At 36.2% G+C, this 17395-nt stretch overlaps 1 protein-coding gene across 5 annotated transcripts in view; it reads left to right on the top strand.

Annotated features, from left to right (window-relative positions):
- The window catches only part of VPS13B (vacuolar protein sorting 13 homolog B), a 506220-nt gene that overhangs the window by 59257 nt on the left and 429568 nt on the right, over positions 1-17395 (top strand). For 4 of the 5 annotated variants that reach the window (XM_068395717.1, XM_068395718.1, XM_068395719.1 and 1 more), the window contains exons 5-7: positions 933-1100; positions 2257-2438; positions 6315-6489. In XM_068395717.1, the coding sequence (XP_068251818.1) occupies positions 933-1100; positions 2257-2438; positions 6315-6489 (525 nt within the window). Of the gene's footprint in view, positions 1-932; positions 1101-2256; positions 2439-6314; positions 6490-17395 lie in introns of those variants that run through there. The other variant, XM_068395720.1, reaches the window with a different exon arrangement.

The raw sequence follows: 17395 nt of genomic DNA, 5'->3' as shown, positions 1-17395 counted from the left end.
TGTAGTTACCAAACCAGACCTCTACAGCATGTATTAAATATATTTTTAGATAGAATGTGACTAATGTTATCAATTTTAAAACATAGAAATTTTAGGGCTTGTTTTTTTTTCCAGCACAAATGAGTTAGCTCCATAGTTACATTCAGTATACATAAAAGACATGAATATGGGTAGTGTTTAATTTCTTTACCATATTGGTAAAATATGAATGTTTACTGCATACTGGGAATTCATAGATGAGATCGTTTTTCCAATCACATCATGTCTGAGAAAATTTAGATGGATTTCTTCCCAACAGGCTTCAGTGCAGGTGCTTACTATTTGGGTTGTTGACAGAAATTGATTTTGTTATACCTCACAGGGGTCTTACTGAGCATGATGTGGATTATATTAGCTTTTAGAATGAAAAAAGTACTAGGCGTATTAATGTTTAGTTAACGTTTAAAAAATAGGTGAGGAGGCAAATAGGCATTGTATATGCATACTTGAAAAGTAACCTAGCAACTGGTGTTCACTTTTCAAACCTATTTCTAAATATCTTTCAAGTAAAAAAAGTCACTGTCATTAAAATTCTTTGTCTACAATAATTCTTTTGATTATTGTAGACAGTCTTCTGTTTTCTTAATTGTTTTGAAGGTTGATTCTTGCCACAAAAAAATTAATCTTGCACTATATTGTATTCCTAGTATTTACAATTTTGTTTTTATAGTTCCTCTGTTGCATTTCCAGGATGCTGATTGACTTAACTGCACTGGTTGCCCTTTTAAAGAGTTTTAAGTCCTGTGTTTTTTTTTGATAAGTAAAGGACAGTGATACTTGGTTTCTTTTTAATTTTGATTTTAAAAAAGCATACAAGTTGGAAATAATTCCTCTGGTAATAAATGAATCTGGCATCATGTCTTCCTTATAACTCCTAAGAATTTGTTTTATAGGTTATGTTCAGAGTTTGATTAGGCGTGTTGTAAACAACGTCAACATTGTGATCAACAATCTCATTTTAAAATATGTGGAGGATGATATTGTTCTCTCAGTCAATATCACTTCTGCAGAATGCTATACAGTGGATGAGTTTTGGGATCGAGCATTTATGGACATCTCTGGTGAGTAGATATTTTTTGGTTTTAGGTATCACAGTGGAGGCACTCTTAAATTAATATAGAAATTTGCAAGTCTAAGAAGAATGGCTCTTTATGTCAGAAGAAAGATACTTTCTGCCTGTTTTAATTTCTTACTAGTTTTTCCCTTGTCCTTCTTTTTAAAGAGCCAATTATGGTATAGACTGATTCTTAATGCATACTTTTACGATCACAGATAGTTATACAACATGTTTTGTAGTCCTCTATGCTCATACTTGCTATCCTTCTGTGATTATGCTTCATTTTGTGCTTGCTGCTGGCGGTCAGTGCTTAGGTAATCTGTTTCTTTTTTTGTGAATGAGTGTTAGCATATTAAGGCATTCCATTGCAATTGGTTGTGATGATCTTAAAACTATCTAAACAGGATGGCTAGAGAGGTAGTAAAATGTGCTGCACCATAGTGAGCAAGGCATACCAATTGCTAGGCGTGCTTCATTTAGCTTCGTATTTTCAGGGAAAAAACCTGAAACTTTTTGATTTTTATCTTGATCTTCAGTATCTGAATGTCTCAGTCTTTGAATTACCAATGTCACCTGTGAGTCTAGATGTTCTTACTGACATTTGGTAGAGGCAAAATTTGGGCACAGTAAGAGTGTTTTAAGATCATACAGAAGATCTCCAGTAGCACAGGGAGTTTTAATAGTTTCCTGACCACTGGACCCATTTCTTTGTTCTGGCTAAAAGTATTACAAACCAATATGACAAATCATAAGATATGTTTCATGTTAAGATCACTATAATAGATCTCATTTACTTTGGAAGATTCAAAAGAAGACTGGGGGAAAATATGCAAGATTCTTTCTGGGAGAATAACAGTAATAATATTTATTGGTCTTAGCTTGCACACGAAACAGTAATCTTACTTTATAAACAGATCTAAGGTACAGTGAAAGAATGAAAATTTGAATTGGGTATAACTAATTTGTCCTCACTTAAGTATTCAGCTGAAAAGTCTGACATGTTAAGTTATTCTTTAGTCACGTAAGCAAGTACTTTGCTGATGATTTAAATAATGACCACACAACTGTCTAGTATTGTTTTCTTCTAGATAAGAACATGTATGCATAACTTAGTTTTCTTATGCGATATATTTTTTTAACCTGTATACTTCTTTTAAAAGCCACCGATCTAGTACTGAGAAAGATGATCAACTTTTCTGACTGCACAGTATGTCTTGATAAGAGAAATGCTAGTGGTAAAATAGAATTTTACCAGGAACCTCTACTGTACAAATGTTCCTTCAGGACTCGTCTGCATTTTACTTATGATAACCTCAACTCCAAAATGCCATCTATTATTAAAGTAGGTATCCAAAATAATTTATTTTGCTACTCACTTGTGAAGTTTTGAGGTTTTTTAAAATATACTTTGAAATTTAAAGTAAAACGAAAAGCTAATGCTATTGTTTTTTTGCTAAAGGGATTTTTTTGATTGTGTTTTGTTCATATGATGCAATTAGTCTATGTAACAGCATGTAAGTAAGGAAGTAATGCTCTCTAATATTTTCTGTTTTTCCTGAAGTTTAAAAAAAACCCCATGATAATTGTAAGCAAAAAGAGATCTGCAGACAATGTGATAAAGAAGAAAAAACACTGTATGCTTTAAGGAGCCTGCAATAAGATGGAAAGGATTTTTCACTTCTGTTACTGTTTCAAATGTAGCTCAAACTCTTATAAATAACAAGAAACTTCAGTGTATTAACACTATGCGGTGAACCATGTGAAATGGATTAGCAAGCCAGCTCTGTTCCTAGTGAGCAGGGGTGCAATATTACTCATGGACATCTGACACTAGGTGACATCTTTACATTTGGCAGTGCAGAAGCAAAACTCTGAGTTCAGGGAGAGACTAAACTACCTTTCACTGCTGCTTTTTTTTTTTTCTGCTCTGAATAGTCATATATGTAAGGTTTGTCTTCCTTCCTTTCTCAACAAATAATAGTGGTGTCCGTTTAATTAGTTGAGAACTGTTTTAAATTAAGACACAGACTTTATACTAGGCTTTTCCCAAGTTTTAATAAAAATAATTTTTAGATGTTTACACTGCAAAATCGTAAATTTTGAGATAAATTTTGATGGGCGTTTCTCAAGAATATAATTTAGAAGTGTTACTCTTTCAGTTGGGATAGTGCATTTGTTTGACTCATGATATGATTCAGGAAGTCCTAAGCTGTTGTGAACTTAAGGATGGGAGTTAATTAGTAATCATGTCCAATTTGTCAAATGCTCCTATTTCTTGATGTGCTGTACAGCTGTATGCCTTTGATTACTTTGGGCAAATTTGGAGATTTGTGGATATGGTTATGGCCATATGAGTATTTATCCAGATAAGAATTGTCACAAAATTCTGGATACTTGCCCTTTTTTTAAGTTTGTTCAAAGATGTCTTTTATCTTTTTTTCCTATATAGCCTGATTTTTTTGGTTACATTGCACATAGTTTACTTATCCTTTTATCATTTTCTTCTTTTTTTAATTTGTTTCTTCCTTTTTTCTCTTTTTCTTCAATCTTTAAACTTAAAATACTGTTTATGAAGATGTTCAGAAATATGCTTAATTAAATCAAAGCATTTAGATATATGATGCTAGGTTAATATTTAGGTGAATTAATATTCCAAAGAATAATGGTCCAAAGGTAATGATTTTTTAAAAATCTTAATTTTTTTCTCTTATTTCACTGCCATACTGTTATGCAATGATTAGAACTACAAATCTGTTAATCCTCACAGATTTTACATTTGATAACTTTCTGACTTGTATGCATGGAGATTGTGTGCTGTGGATCAGGATGCAGTTATTTAAATAGGCTGTCTTTAAAATATTTAAGTGTTGTATAGAAATAGCTGTATTTTCTTACAGTTGAAGTAAAAGGAGATGTTACCAGTAAATATAACTACTTCGTTAGTGGAATTAATTCAAGGATGCTTAAAGCTTTTTGAAAGTCTCCAGTGCAAATGAAATTACTGTAGCTTCAGTGCGTCTGAAGGGTAGAATACTGAATGCCAGCAGCTTCTGTTCTGGTGGCTTCTTTCCCAGCTGAAGACCAAAGCCTGCAGCACTCAAATATTTTTCTCCAAATTTGTAAAGACCTTTTATAATGAAAACTTTCATACTCTGTGTTGTTCATTTGGTAAAGCACATCTGTTTTTTAGTCTTGAGTGAGAGTTTCCAAGACTTCCACATTTGTAATAGCATATACTCTTTTAGTTTCTCTGTAGGGACTAGAATATTTTTATAACCTGTATAATTTTGACTACTACGTCTATTGCAAAGTTTTGGCCAAACTAATCTTAATGAGTTTAAGTTGAGACTTCTCAAAGGAGGACAGTTCTGAAATACTTGGATATGCATTTGTGTGCTGTTAAACTGGGAACACTAAGCTCCTATTTTCAATTTTACAGTTAAAGTAGTGTATGTGAGGGGAGGCAGCGAAACACATGTAAAATGATTAGAATTTTAAGCTTTTTGTTGCTTTTCTGTTTGAAATCGTCATGGGATGAGACAACTGTGAGACAAATGAACTGATTTGCACTGGGGATGTCAGTCCTGTCTCCCCCTGTTTGCAGCAGCACTGACGTTTGTCTGACCTGTCACTCATCTAAGTCAACTCACTGTGGTGACAGAAAGCTAACTGAACAGGAAGAAATATATAGTTTTCTGCCAGTTTTAGTGAGACGAGTCAACTTACTGAGGGGCAGATGAGTTCCACTGGCAATTTAAGAGCAGGATTGTGATGGAAGAGTTGTGCTGTACAAGAAGTCCAGGGCTTCTTAACATAATTCCAGTTAAGCCACTAGATATTTATGTTCATTGCCTACAGTGCTACCTGGTGTTCCTGTCCTCCACAATGACATATGCCCCTTGTTTGACTTTTAAAAAGGCTTCTGGCAAAATAGTCTTTTTTTTCTTCCAAATCTTAAGACAGTTTTTTGCTCCTTATCCTTCCTGTTGTTCATCTGCACAGAAAATATTTATTATTGACAACTTTTAATCAACTAGCCCTGAAAAATTGTATTGAAGAATTAATTTTTGATTTCTGAAATGTATCTTAGGATTTTACATGCTGTTTTCTTTCAGACAATTTTAAATAATAGCAGAATTCTAATACCTAAAATCTTTCCTCTAGTCTATATAAATGGCTGATACTATGTTGTCACTCATTCTATATGATTAAGGCTGGGGCTTTATGAATAAATTTACTCATATAAATTTATTAGTGAAGTCTTATTAGTATATTAGAATATTTTTATACAAATATTTATTTTACTACTGTGTTTTTACCTGCCATGGATGTACAGTACTGTTTACAAAGTAATTTTTCATGCTTCTTAAATTGGATTGCATTAAGGCCAATGCTGATGTGTACTGACTCTCCATTTTCCTTATTTTTACCCACAACTTCTAGAAACTGAACCTGGAGCTAGAGATATGTCTAATGTTACAGACAGTAATTTTATTACAGTAATTTTATTTTATGCAGCTCTCGCTTAACGAAAGGTAGCTTTCTTATCAAGTCTGTTTTTGTCTTTATAGCTTGATCACATACTCATAAAACTGTTCTGAAGTGTTGAATAAAATAGCTAAGATATTTACAGAAGGTTAAATTTTCATCCTAATAATTACAGACTTTGCAAAGCTTGCTTTCATTTAGAGAAAACTACTTAATTGCATGTTTGAACTGGAATATCCAGAGAAGGTGATTTTCTGCACTTCAGTTGGAATGAATCCTTTTTCCCCTCCTGTTACTTGTCCACTCGCAATAACATTGGGAGTGGGAAAGAATCAAAATGAAGGACCTTGCATATTAAAACCAGTATATCTAAGTTTTCTTTAGCATGCAGAGATTTTTATGAATCTATAATGAAAATAAAAGTTTAATCAGGTGCACTTATGTGACTTATGTTTTAGAAATTTCTCTGGCAACAATTGTAAAAAATTTTTTTTATACATATATGCAAAATATATTACATTTGACTTTTCAACCTGAAGATCTCTCGTGTAGCAACTCAGTGTATGTTTTTGACATTGTTTACAGCCCTTTGTCTTGTGTTATATTACAGCTTTTGTTTTAAAAATAAGAATGCACATACAAAATTAATATGGAGTTGTATGTTTTAAAAGTTGGCTTTAATGATGACAGAGCTTGTTATTATTTGCTTTTGTTTTCTTTCATGTTGCAGATTCACACCTTAGTTGAAAGTTTGAAACTTTCAATCTCGGATCAGCAGCTTCCCATGTTTATACGTATAATGCAACTTGGGATTGCTCTTTATTATGGAGAAATAGGCAACTTCAAAGATGGGGAAAGTGAAGATTTGATTTGCCACGCTAAAGATATATTGGGAAGTATCACAGGTAAATAAAATTTTTATTTCTTAAAAAGAAATGTTAAAAATATTAATTTCTTTGCTTTTTACAAATGTAGATGGCCAAGGCTAGTCATTGCAAAGTATCTCGGCAGTCTGCAGTTTGTTAGAGCCGATTCATTGTGCTGCGCAAGATTGTGGTGCTCTAACCTCTTTTTCATGTTTTGTTCTGAAAAGTATTCTGAGAGTCCTGACTATGCTGAGGTTAAACTTTTTTAAAGATCATTTTAGGAGTTGTGACACAGTAGGGTACTTTGGATTTATCTGTTCCTATATTGTGCAACAAGGCACCTGTCCATAGGCAACTTTGACTTTTCTCTATTATTTGGTTCAAATGTGGCTGCTGCCAGTTTCAAAGTTGTGTTTTTTCATCTTTGAAACTTGTTACTGAGAATAGATATATCTGCATTTGTTCTGAACAGCAAAGTATTACTTTGCACTGTGTTTTCAGTAGTTCTATCCTTTTACATTGTCTAGTCTACTCTGTTTTTTTATTTTTGTATAACATGTATTCATCTTCTGCATGATCTTGTCTGGTAACTTACTGTGACATGATCTTTTGAGGAGCACCGCACTGATAGGTGAATTCTCTTTACCTTTGTGTGATGGCTTCCCATCTGCTGCTTCCCCAATATTGCTGGGGTTACAACAGGTACTGGATGGCCAGTGATGCATTTTGAGCTGTGAACCCTTCACTCCAGCCTCAGTTTTAAGTGGCTTTGCTAGGACCTAACAACTTTGCTACTGTATTTTTATTTTTTCTAGTTGTATCATGTCATGTATTTGAGGGTTGAGGTTTTATGTTAGGTGAATTATTAGGAATTTGCAGCAACATAAGAAAGGCAGATAGGTGCTTAGTTTTTATTAAAATATAAGGGAAATAAAATTTCTAAGTAGACATCAGAACTTAAATACTTTCCTGTTTTTTCCGTTCTGTGTAAAATATGAACACAGAACATTCAAGAGTCAAGCAGTCGTATTGACTTATATCATGCTCTCTTTTTTTTTTCAGTAATTTAATCATGAATGTCATGATCTTGAATATCCAGACTTGAATCTAAAGTTTTTGTGATGTATCGGGCACTAAGAGAAGAGGGAGGATGGACTGTCATTCCAAATTCTGAATTTTCATGTTGTTATGCTTTTGTAGAGCAGAAGTTAATTTACTTGTCAAAACAGGGTACTTATTTAGATTTGTATTTTAATTTTAATCTCAAGACATAAGTTTTGGGTATCTTTCCAAGGTTGAATTTGGATCTGGGGAAGTAGGAAGAGATATGTACCACACAGCCAAGAGCATGATGACTTCTAGAAAATTCTTGGAATTATATGTGAAGGTGATGCGGCACTCTTAAGCTGTGCTTATGTTTATAGTATTACAACAGTTTGAAACTTTGTGCAAACTATTAAATTAATTCATTTTGTTCTGTTTAAGAAATATACAATTTCAATTTATATAAGAAGTTTACAATTTTTTTTTAATCCTGTATTGCTGTCTTCTCTAGTTTCAGAGAAATAAATCAATTATTGGAAAAATGACAGCAGGGGATTTTTTTTTTGCCAAAATATAGCCTTCAGTGTTGGTTGGCACAGATAACCATTTCACTGTCATGCGAGATGTAGAATTCTCTGTCATGCTTTTGTTATGTGGAACTGAGCAAATGAATCAGAGGTCTCTAAATAATTCTGTTGTATTTATTTTAAAGCTCAAGTAGCTTTTTGCACTAGAAACTATTTGCCTTAGAAGAAATGTGGAGTTTGTTACACAAGACATATGATTAGAAGTACTTAATTAATATTCTGAAAATATTAACTTAATTTTTCCTGAGCCTTAAAAAGCACAGTTTTTAGAAGAAACATTGGTGTGCATTTCAAGAACTCCTTACATCTAACCAATGTTTTAATTGTACTATTTGCAGGAGAAAGGGTGAAGAACTTTTCTGTGAAAAGTTGCAGTGTCCTTGCTTTCAGACAGAGAGTTATCTTCGTACCATAATTATCTTTCTTTTGTTCCCATTGAAGTTCACCCAAATTTGGCCAAGTTTTCATGCCATAGAGGATTATGATGTATTTAGAGTTGCTTGAACTTTGTAGCTGAATTCACTGAATCACAGAATCGTCTTGGTTGGAAAGAACCTTTAAGATCATTAAGTCCAACCATTAACCTAACACTACCAAGTCAACCACTAAACAATATCCCTAAACAATATCCCTAAGCACCACATCTACTTGTCTTTTAAATACCTCCAGGGATGGCAACTCCACCACTTCCCTGGGCAGCCTGTTCCACTGCTTGATAACCCTTTCTGTGAGGAAATTTTTCCTAATATCCAATCTAAACCTCCCCTGGCACAACTTGAGGCTGTTTCCTCTCATCCTATTGCTTGTTACCTGGGAGAAGAGACTAGCACCCTCCTTGCTACGACCTTCTTTCAGGTACTTGTATACAGCGATAAGGTCTCCCCTGAGTCTCCTTTTCTCCAGGTGAAACCACCCCAGTTCCCTCAGCCGTTCCTCGTAAGGCTTGTCCAGACCCTTCACCAGCTTCATTGCCCTTCTCTGGACTCGCTCCAGCACCTCAATGTCTTTCTTGTAGTGAGAGGCCCAAAACTGAACACAGTATTCAAGGTGCGGCCTCACCAGTGCCGAATACAGAGGGATGATCGTTTTCCCTAGTCCCTCTGGCCACACTATTTCTGATACAAGCCAGGATGCTCTTGGCCTTCTTGGCCACCTGGGCACACTGCTGGCTCATATTCAGCCGGCCATTGATCAACACCCCCAGGTCCTTTTCCACCAGGCAGCTTTCTAGCTACTCTTCCCCAAGCCTGTAGCGTTGCATAGGGTTGTTGTGCCACAAGTGCAGGACTTGACACTTGGCCTTGTTGAACCTCATACAGTTGGCCTCAGCCCATCAATCCAACCTGTCCAGATCCCTCTGCAAAGCATTCCTACCCTCCAGCAGATGAACACTCATGCCCAGCTTAGTGTCGTCTGTAAACTTACTGAGGGTGCACTCGATCCCCTTGTCCAGATCATTGATAAAGATATCGCTGCTAAGGCGAGTAGGACTATTTGAATATAGGAAAGACATTGAAAGAATAGAGAAATCATACAAATCGATATGCGAACAGCTGGGACTGGTAGGCAGTGAGTTTGAGATGGAAAGATCTAAGGACTGGCGACAAAGATTAGCTGGGTAGTGAGAAGACTGGGATGAACAGCTGTAACTGTGGAAGAGGATGGAAGTTGGATAGGAGAAATATGCGGGTTTTGTTTGTTTGGCTTCTTTCGGTTAGGGTGTGAGGTGGTGAAACAGAAGCATAGTTTAAGCAAAGATTCACATTAAAACAAAAGGCAGCTGCCTACAAGTTCTCAGTCTTTTCTGCATCTGGAATGGAATTTGAGATTCTTATGTCCAAATATGAGTAAAATCTTTGACAATGCATCTCTTGCCATCCTTATTTCTAATGTATGTCAGGAAGGTTGAATTGCAATTGCTGTCTGGAAATCTTACTTGCATTCTTTTTTTTTTTTTTTAACGACTATGACTCTGACTTCCTAGTTTTTCATAAAATAGCCATCTAAAAAAGAAGTATCATGTAACTTCACACCGATGCACAACAGAGTTGTTAGAAGGGTCAGAAATTAGACTAGTTGCAATGATGAGAACTACCAAGGAAGAAATCTGTAATTTCCTATGCAATTTTTCTTCAACTATGCTGTGCTCAAACATTGTCATTGTACTTAATTATATGATCATATCTATTTGACAGAGCTATCTCCTTCAGAACACAAAACAGATGGCAATTGTTGGGTGGCCAAGCCAGAGCTGTAGAAACAGTTCTATAAGTCCATTTCTATCTTCACTGCAAAATATTTTGCCACACACAGGCTAAAACTGTTATCAACTGTTTTCCTTCATACCATTTATGCTCGTTTCCTGCATAGAGTTTAGTATATGTGTAGGGCATCCGTATACACATGTGCGCTCATGTATGTACACACACATGTGGTCTTGCATTGTACTGGTAGTGCAGAGGAGGGAATGGATGTATTTCAGTGCAGAGAGATACAAAAGTGAGAAGGGTTTGGACAAGAGCCTGTGGCAGAACTAGCAGTTGTAGTTGTGGGGAGCTGGGACTTGAGAATAAGCTTTTGGTTTGTGGTGGAAAAAATTGGCTAATGTAACTAGAAATGAAAATGATTTAGGCATGAAGAGAACAATAAGCCAGGATGCAAGGGAGAGCTGGAATGTAGTTGGATGCAGTTGCTGAGGTTGATGACCTAAGGCTGAAATACTAGAGCTGCTTGAGTAAAGAATGATCGGAGGGGTTTGAAGAACAGAGAAAGCTCAAGCGGAGGAAGTCTAGCACTTGCTGGGCAAAGAAATACAAACAGTGGCCTAGAAATGAAAAGTTACATGGCTGAGAGAGGGGTGCAAGGCAGGCAGGCAGACAGCTGAGATGGGTCGGCACAATGATGTTAGGAGGTGCTGAGCAAGAAGCTTAGGACAGATGTGAGAAGCTGGAATCATGAGCAGTATAAGCTACTGAGCTTCCGAGAGCTGGTTTTAACAGTTCTTGGTGCTGCCTCCTCTGAATGATTGCCTTAGGATTTTGTAATATGAAAGTTGTGGGATTGTTTTTTTTTCTTTCATGAAATGAAATCCATGGCAGATGTGATTCCAGCATATGAAGCACGTTTCTCGGGTATAAAATGGCAATAGGAACAGTACCTTTCCATACCAAAGGAATATTGTGAAATTTTCTGATGTTTGTAAAGCACACTGACCCTGTTGTGAGTGAATGAATATAAAGATGACCCTTGTGAATGCAAGTAGTTAACACTTTAACACTGCTAAGCAGGATAACATGTTGCATAGATCCTATAAAACTCAAATTTTCAATGAGCTGAAGTGCTTCTTATTGAAAACTTGGTGGTAAGAACAGTAGTGTGGGGGAATTTTTTGAGATAGCAATGGAACAAAAAGCAGGTCAAGAGGATGAGTTTAATATGTTGCCAGCTTTGGGCTGAATATGAGATTTGAGTTGACTGAAAACCAGGTGCAAATAATTTGTGACACCAAGAAATTCTGGATGAGCATTAGTTGTTGGAGAAGGAATTGACTCTGCAATATTCTATTAGGATAAAAATGGGAGAACTGAAAGATTTATCTATACTTGACTGAGGAAAAGCAGCTGTGTGCTGTGTTAAAGAGTTTGGGTAGAGTAGAGTTATTCCTAAACAGTGGAGAAAATGATCCTCAGTTTGACTGAAGTGGTGTCAGGATAAAAGGTTGTATGTGCCAAATTATGCTTTCCTGTGTATTTTTTTGACCCGCACTTTTTATCTGTCTTCTCTTGAGGGCTAAAGAGATGGAAATATGCATATAATCATTGTACCAGGGTACATAATGTCATTTCAGCTCTTCATGTTTTCATGTGTTTATGGGGTAAATGACCTGTGCAGTAAACCCCACACTTTCCCCCCGCCCACCCCCTGCTCCAGTCATTGGATCTTCTTCTTTGCCTATTTACTTTGGTATCCTCCCAAGGAACAGTAGATATACCTGCAATTCATATTTCAACAAGCTGTAAAGATGCAGCGTAGATAGACACCTGTGGAACAAGGCTTGTAGGGTCAGTGCATTGTGTGGCTGTCTAGCAGCCAGCATGACAGTGAGTAACTTTGTTGTAAGCATCTATAATAGTGCATTGTAACTGGTTGCTGAGATCCCATATGCTGAGGATATTGGATGGAGATGGCCAAATTTCATTAATTTGGAATACATGTTTAGGCACGTAGAATTGCTTACATCTGTTAACATCAGTTAAATGAGCAGCGATAAAATGAGTAGCAAATTAAAAAAAATGAGTAAAGTTTAATTCTTACCAAATTATAAAGTTCTGAAGTTGAGCAGATAAAATTTGTTTATATTGTTGCCATTTCTTTTTTCTTGAAAAACATTAATACTCCTTAAGTAAAGACCCCAAAAAATCTGATTGAATTTTTGAAGGGCATGAGTCATAGGCTGACCTTTTGTTTTTACTTATTACATAAAAGCTTAAATATCAGACCAGTTTTTCAGCTGATGATTTTAAAAGTGGCTTAATGTAGATGACACAATGCAAGCAATTTTTTGAATGCTTCCAGTAAGCCAAGTGTATTTCCCATTGATCTACTTGAACTTGTAAGCAGGATATGAAACAAAACCACTTTTTGGATTGGCATTGTCAGACAGCTAACACCTTCCTCAACTTCTTGGATATCTGAACTTACATATCACTTTGAGATTAACTGTCCTGTCACTTGTACCTCAACCCAGAGTCATTTGCCCTTTTTTGTGATATTTCACGTTATTTAGTCTCCTTTGCCACTAAAATAGAACTATCTCCTACCTCTTGTCCTGTTTCTGGTGTTTTAAAATCACTGCCACTTGTTTTATAGTTCACCCTTAACAAACTCGTACTTCTGCTCCTAATTTTGAGGTTGGGATATTGTTTAAATAATTGCAATTTTAAAATAATTCATTAGCAACCCCAAGTAATATCATGGGGAGCACTTTAGAATAGTTATTGGTGTTATATAACTTGGTGTTATATATATTGGTGTTATAATAGTGTAGTCAGCCGGTCTAGGGAAGTGATCGTCCCTCTGTACTCTGCACTGGTGAGGCCGCATCTTGAGTACTGTGTTCAGTTCTGGGCCCCGCACTTCAAGAAAGATGTTGAGGTGTTGGAGCGAGTCCAGAGGAGGGCGACCAAGCTGGTGAAGGGTCTGGAGGGCTGACCTACGAGGAACAGCTGAGGGACCTGGGGTTGTTTAGCCTGGAGAAGAGGAGGCTCCGAGGTGACCTTATTGCAGTCTACAACTACCTGAAGGGAGGTTGTAGTGAAGTGGGAGTTGGCCTCTTCTCCTGGGCAACTAGCGATAGGACAAGAGGACACAGCCTCAAGCTTCGTCAGGGGAGGTTCAGGTTGGACATCAGGAAGAATTTCTTTACAGAAAGGGTCATTAGACATTGGAATGGGCTGCCCAGGGAGGTGGTGGAGTCACCATCTCTGGATGTGTTTAAGAAAAGACTGGACATGGCACTTAGTGCCATGGTCTAGTTGCCATGGTCGTGTCAGGGCAACGGTTGGACTTGATGATCCCAGAGGTCTCTTCCAACCTGATTGATTCTGTGATTCTGTTATTTCAGCACTTCAGAATTGTTGTGGCATTCTTTAATTGGAATTTTCTTAACAAATTTGTAAGGTGATTTCATTCTTTCCCTCCTTATCCATCAGTTCTTCACTAGGGTAGTTTCAATTTACAGTAGGACAAGACAGGTAGACTAGGAGTAGAAGCTTGTTTAATTTTGTTTTAATTGGGGAATTGGGAAATTTTGTTTAAAAAATGGAGGTACACACCACGATAAAGCGGGTTCACTAGAGCTGAACCTGGAGCTTTCGTATGTTGCAGTCACATTGCATATCCAGTGGACTGTACAACTCAGCAGTAAAAGGGAATTATGATTTCTTCCCTTGATCTATGTTTGTCTGTGAGGTGGGAGCATATTCTGGTCTAGTAGGATCCAGACGTTTGAGTTTAAGGAAAATGATGTTCTTGATACAGAAATAAGAAGAAACCTTTAAGTCTTACTATTTTGCAGTACTGATTCCTGGCTATTTCAGTCACTGTAGTGGGTTGTCTTGTACAAAATAAGTGTGATGCCTCTTAAATGTGTAAAAGTACTGTCACTTGAGTGTGCGACTTTGTAGCACAAATACTAATCCTACAACAATTTTGATGGCATCAGAGTTTCAACTAGAAAGTGTTGGGAGTACGTTTACTTTTAAAAGGAGATGTGGAATGCATATCAGACTAGAGTTTGGTACATAGGATTTTAGTTTCTGCTGCTGTTGATATAATTTCCAGTTACGTACAATCTCCTCCATCGATACTGCTGTGCTAGTGTAATACACGTGCAATAGATCACAAGCCACTAGTTTTTAATATGTGCTGTGAAGTAAAACTATTTAAACATCAAAAATTTAAGCTACTAGCATAGTAAATATTAAGAGTTATCTTGTGGCAGTCAATTTATTGTCTTATAGATCCAAAATGAACATCTTTCGAATAAAATTCAGTTTGGCAACACAGCCACTGAATAGTATAAACATATTGGGAGGAACTTGTACAAACATAGAACTTGTCTTTTTACTGTACGTTAGTAATTTCTGTGCATTCCTTATATAATAAATATATGCAAAGGAAAGTCATAGAGGAAGTGTTTGTTACTCTGAAAGCGTGTGTGTTATTACATTTGAGATTCTCCAAGGCACAGTTCAAGCTGCAAGGACAAAATTAAGGGCTGTTGCATTCTCAAGTCAGTACCAAAACTGTTGTCATCGGCCAGATAACTCTTGCTTGCAAATGTCTTTTTTTTTTTTTTTTAAAAAAAAAAAAAAGATTTATTCCATAAGTTTTGTGTTCATAACTACTGATAATGTCATCTTATCTGTGAGTTTGCAGTAGCTTCTTTACCTTATAGCAGGTAAGGTATGGATAAGGAAATGAATTTTAATATCTACATTATTTAACGATACAAGAATGAACATCTAAAGCTGGGTTCTTGAAATACTTACCAAGTTTCACTTATGCAGTTTAATGGGTGATTGAATCAGGTGAAAATTCATGCTATTGCCAGCAGGGATGGTGATGCATTCCCTTCCTCTTCCCCTTCTGCCAGCACTTGCATTTATGTAGCCACAGGCTGAGCTGGATCAGCCTTGCCTGGCTGAACACGAACACAGGCAGAAAAATAAATAAATACAAAGAGAGTAATTTTCTACGAGGTTAGTTCCAGACTTATGGTGAGAGATAAGAGTTTGCAGACTCTTAGAGGTAAGTATCTCAAACCCTTTAAAAGAAAGGGTAGTGAATTTCTGAAGATCAAACTTGATTTCTGAAGATCGGGCTTGATTTGAACATGGAAACAGTGAGATGCAGTCACATTGCAATCTTGTAGTTTATATCAAGTGTATTTCTTAACTGGAATCACCGCACTACGCTATGAAGCAAGATTGTTCTAGTGTGATCTTGCTATGGGTGGCTAGCAAGAGTGGATTTAGAAACCTGATGAGTAGGAGCATTTTGTCCTTTAACAAACTCATGTATGTAAAGCATAGGGGTTTTATCATTATGCTTTACTATCCTGTATGTTTGCAGTTGATGCAGTGGATAGTGTAGTTAGTAAAAACCAAAGAGACTTTGTGTTTCCAAAGTACATAGTCCCCTTCATACATTACTTGTTATAAAGGAATTTACATTATATTTTTGCTTTGGAGTGTTTAGAGGCTGTTGTGGGTTGCTTACTAGGCTGATGTGCATTTGTTCCAAAGTTTGACTGTTGATTCCATAATGGTTGTAGTAGTTTTAATTTAGTGATAGAAGATAGATGTATCTTTCTTTTTTTCCATCTTCTGTCTACCAGGATATAGATATCACCGTTTTAGTCTAGCTGCTCGTCTGTCTTATATTAGTGGTTTCCAAAATATTAATAAATATTGTAAACCAAAATATTATTTGGCATCTTTTACTGTTGTCTCTCTACACCTACTGCAGCAAGAGGTGTGCTAAATGATGGCTGAATTTTATGCCTATGTAGACCAAATGTTATGCATGACCCAGGTCCTACATCTCCAGATTTTTTTTTTCTCTTTTTGGCAGACCTTTTACCATTTCTTCTGTGCTTGGCAACTACAGTCTAGCCTAACTACTCTAGTCATGCTCCATATCAATTCTTTTTCCTTCTACATCTTACAGTTCTGCCTCTTGGCTGTTTCCAAGACTTTATGTACAGAATACTCTTCTGTATTTTCCGTGTTTCAAGATTTACATTTGGATTTAAATCTGATCTCTGACACTCTTTTGTAAAGAGAGCAGGAAGGAAGCTTGCATTGCCCTTGTGGGAGGAGGTGTCCTCGCCTCTAAGCATATGCAGAGAATTCTCATGAGTGTTTTTTCTTATGCTTTCTCCCATTGCGCCAGTGTATAAATAATAAGACTAAAGACTAATTAGACTAAAGCCTGAAAGCTCTAAAACTTGTAAGAATGGGATCTCTGAGTTTAAAAATAAGTAAATAGAAATGGAATATGCCTATTCCTGTTCTTGGTTAAATAATACATTCAGTATTGTTCCCCTATGGGAATAGTACTGCATCCTGTACTAGCTATGGTAATTCTGAAGTAGTTAATACCCCTCGGGAGTCCCCTAAGAGTGGTGATGAAGCCAGACAGGCTAAGCTTGTTGTGCTGCATTTGAACATGCACAGTGTTACTCATTTGGATCATGAATCTTAAACTTGTATCTTTGGGGAAATCCTTGTTTTGTTCTGTATGCTATCTCTAATATTTTTTTCACAGAAGACGAACATTTGTTTTTTTGACTCACAAGTGGCATACCAGCTTTTTAGAGCATAGATAAACATGTATCTTTGAATACCTGAAAAGCTGACTTAAAGGAGGTTTTCAACCTTAATTTTTGGATCTGTACTGTGTTTACATTTTCCTTATTATGGCTTTTGCAATTGAAGTCCTTTTTTATTTAATTTTAAAATTGAAAACTACAAGATTGTAATATATCGTTATTTAGTAGGGTTTAATTTGCAACTTCAGAAGGGCTTTAATAGAAGATGTCTTGAAAGCATGTGGTATAGATGACAAATTCTGGTCTTGCTGCAAATGTACGATAATAAAATCATTGCAAAGACCTTTAATATTTTTTGGAGGAAAATGTTAATGAATCAAACAAGTGTTTGGAAACTTAGATTCAGAAATTTAAAATTTCTACTTATTTTCTGTCATTATAAACCAAATATCAATGAATGATATGTGGAATACTGTCC

The sequence above is a fragment of the Nyctibius grandis genome, chromosome 3, assembly GCF_013368605.1.
Source record: "Nyctibius grandis isolate bNycGra1 chromosome 3, bNycGra1.pri, whole genome shotgun sequence".
Classification (NCBI taxonomy): domain Eukaryota; kingdom Metazoa; phylum Chordata; class Aves; order Nyctibiiformes; family Nyctibiidae; genus Nyctibius; species Nyctibius grandis.
This window is presented reverse-complemented; position numbering and strand designations above follow the sequence as displayed.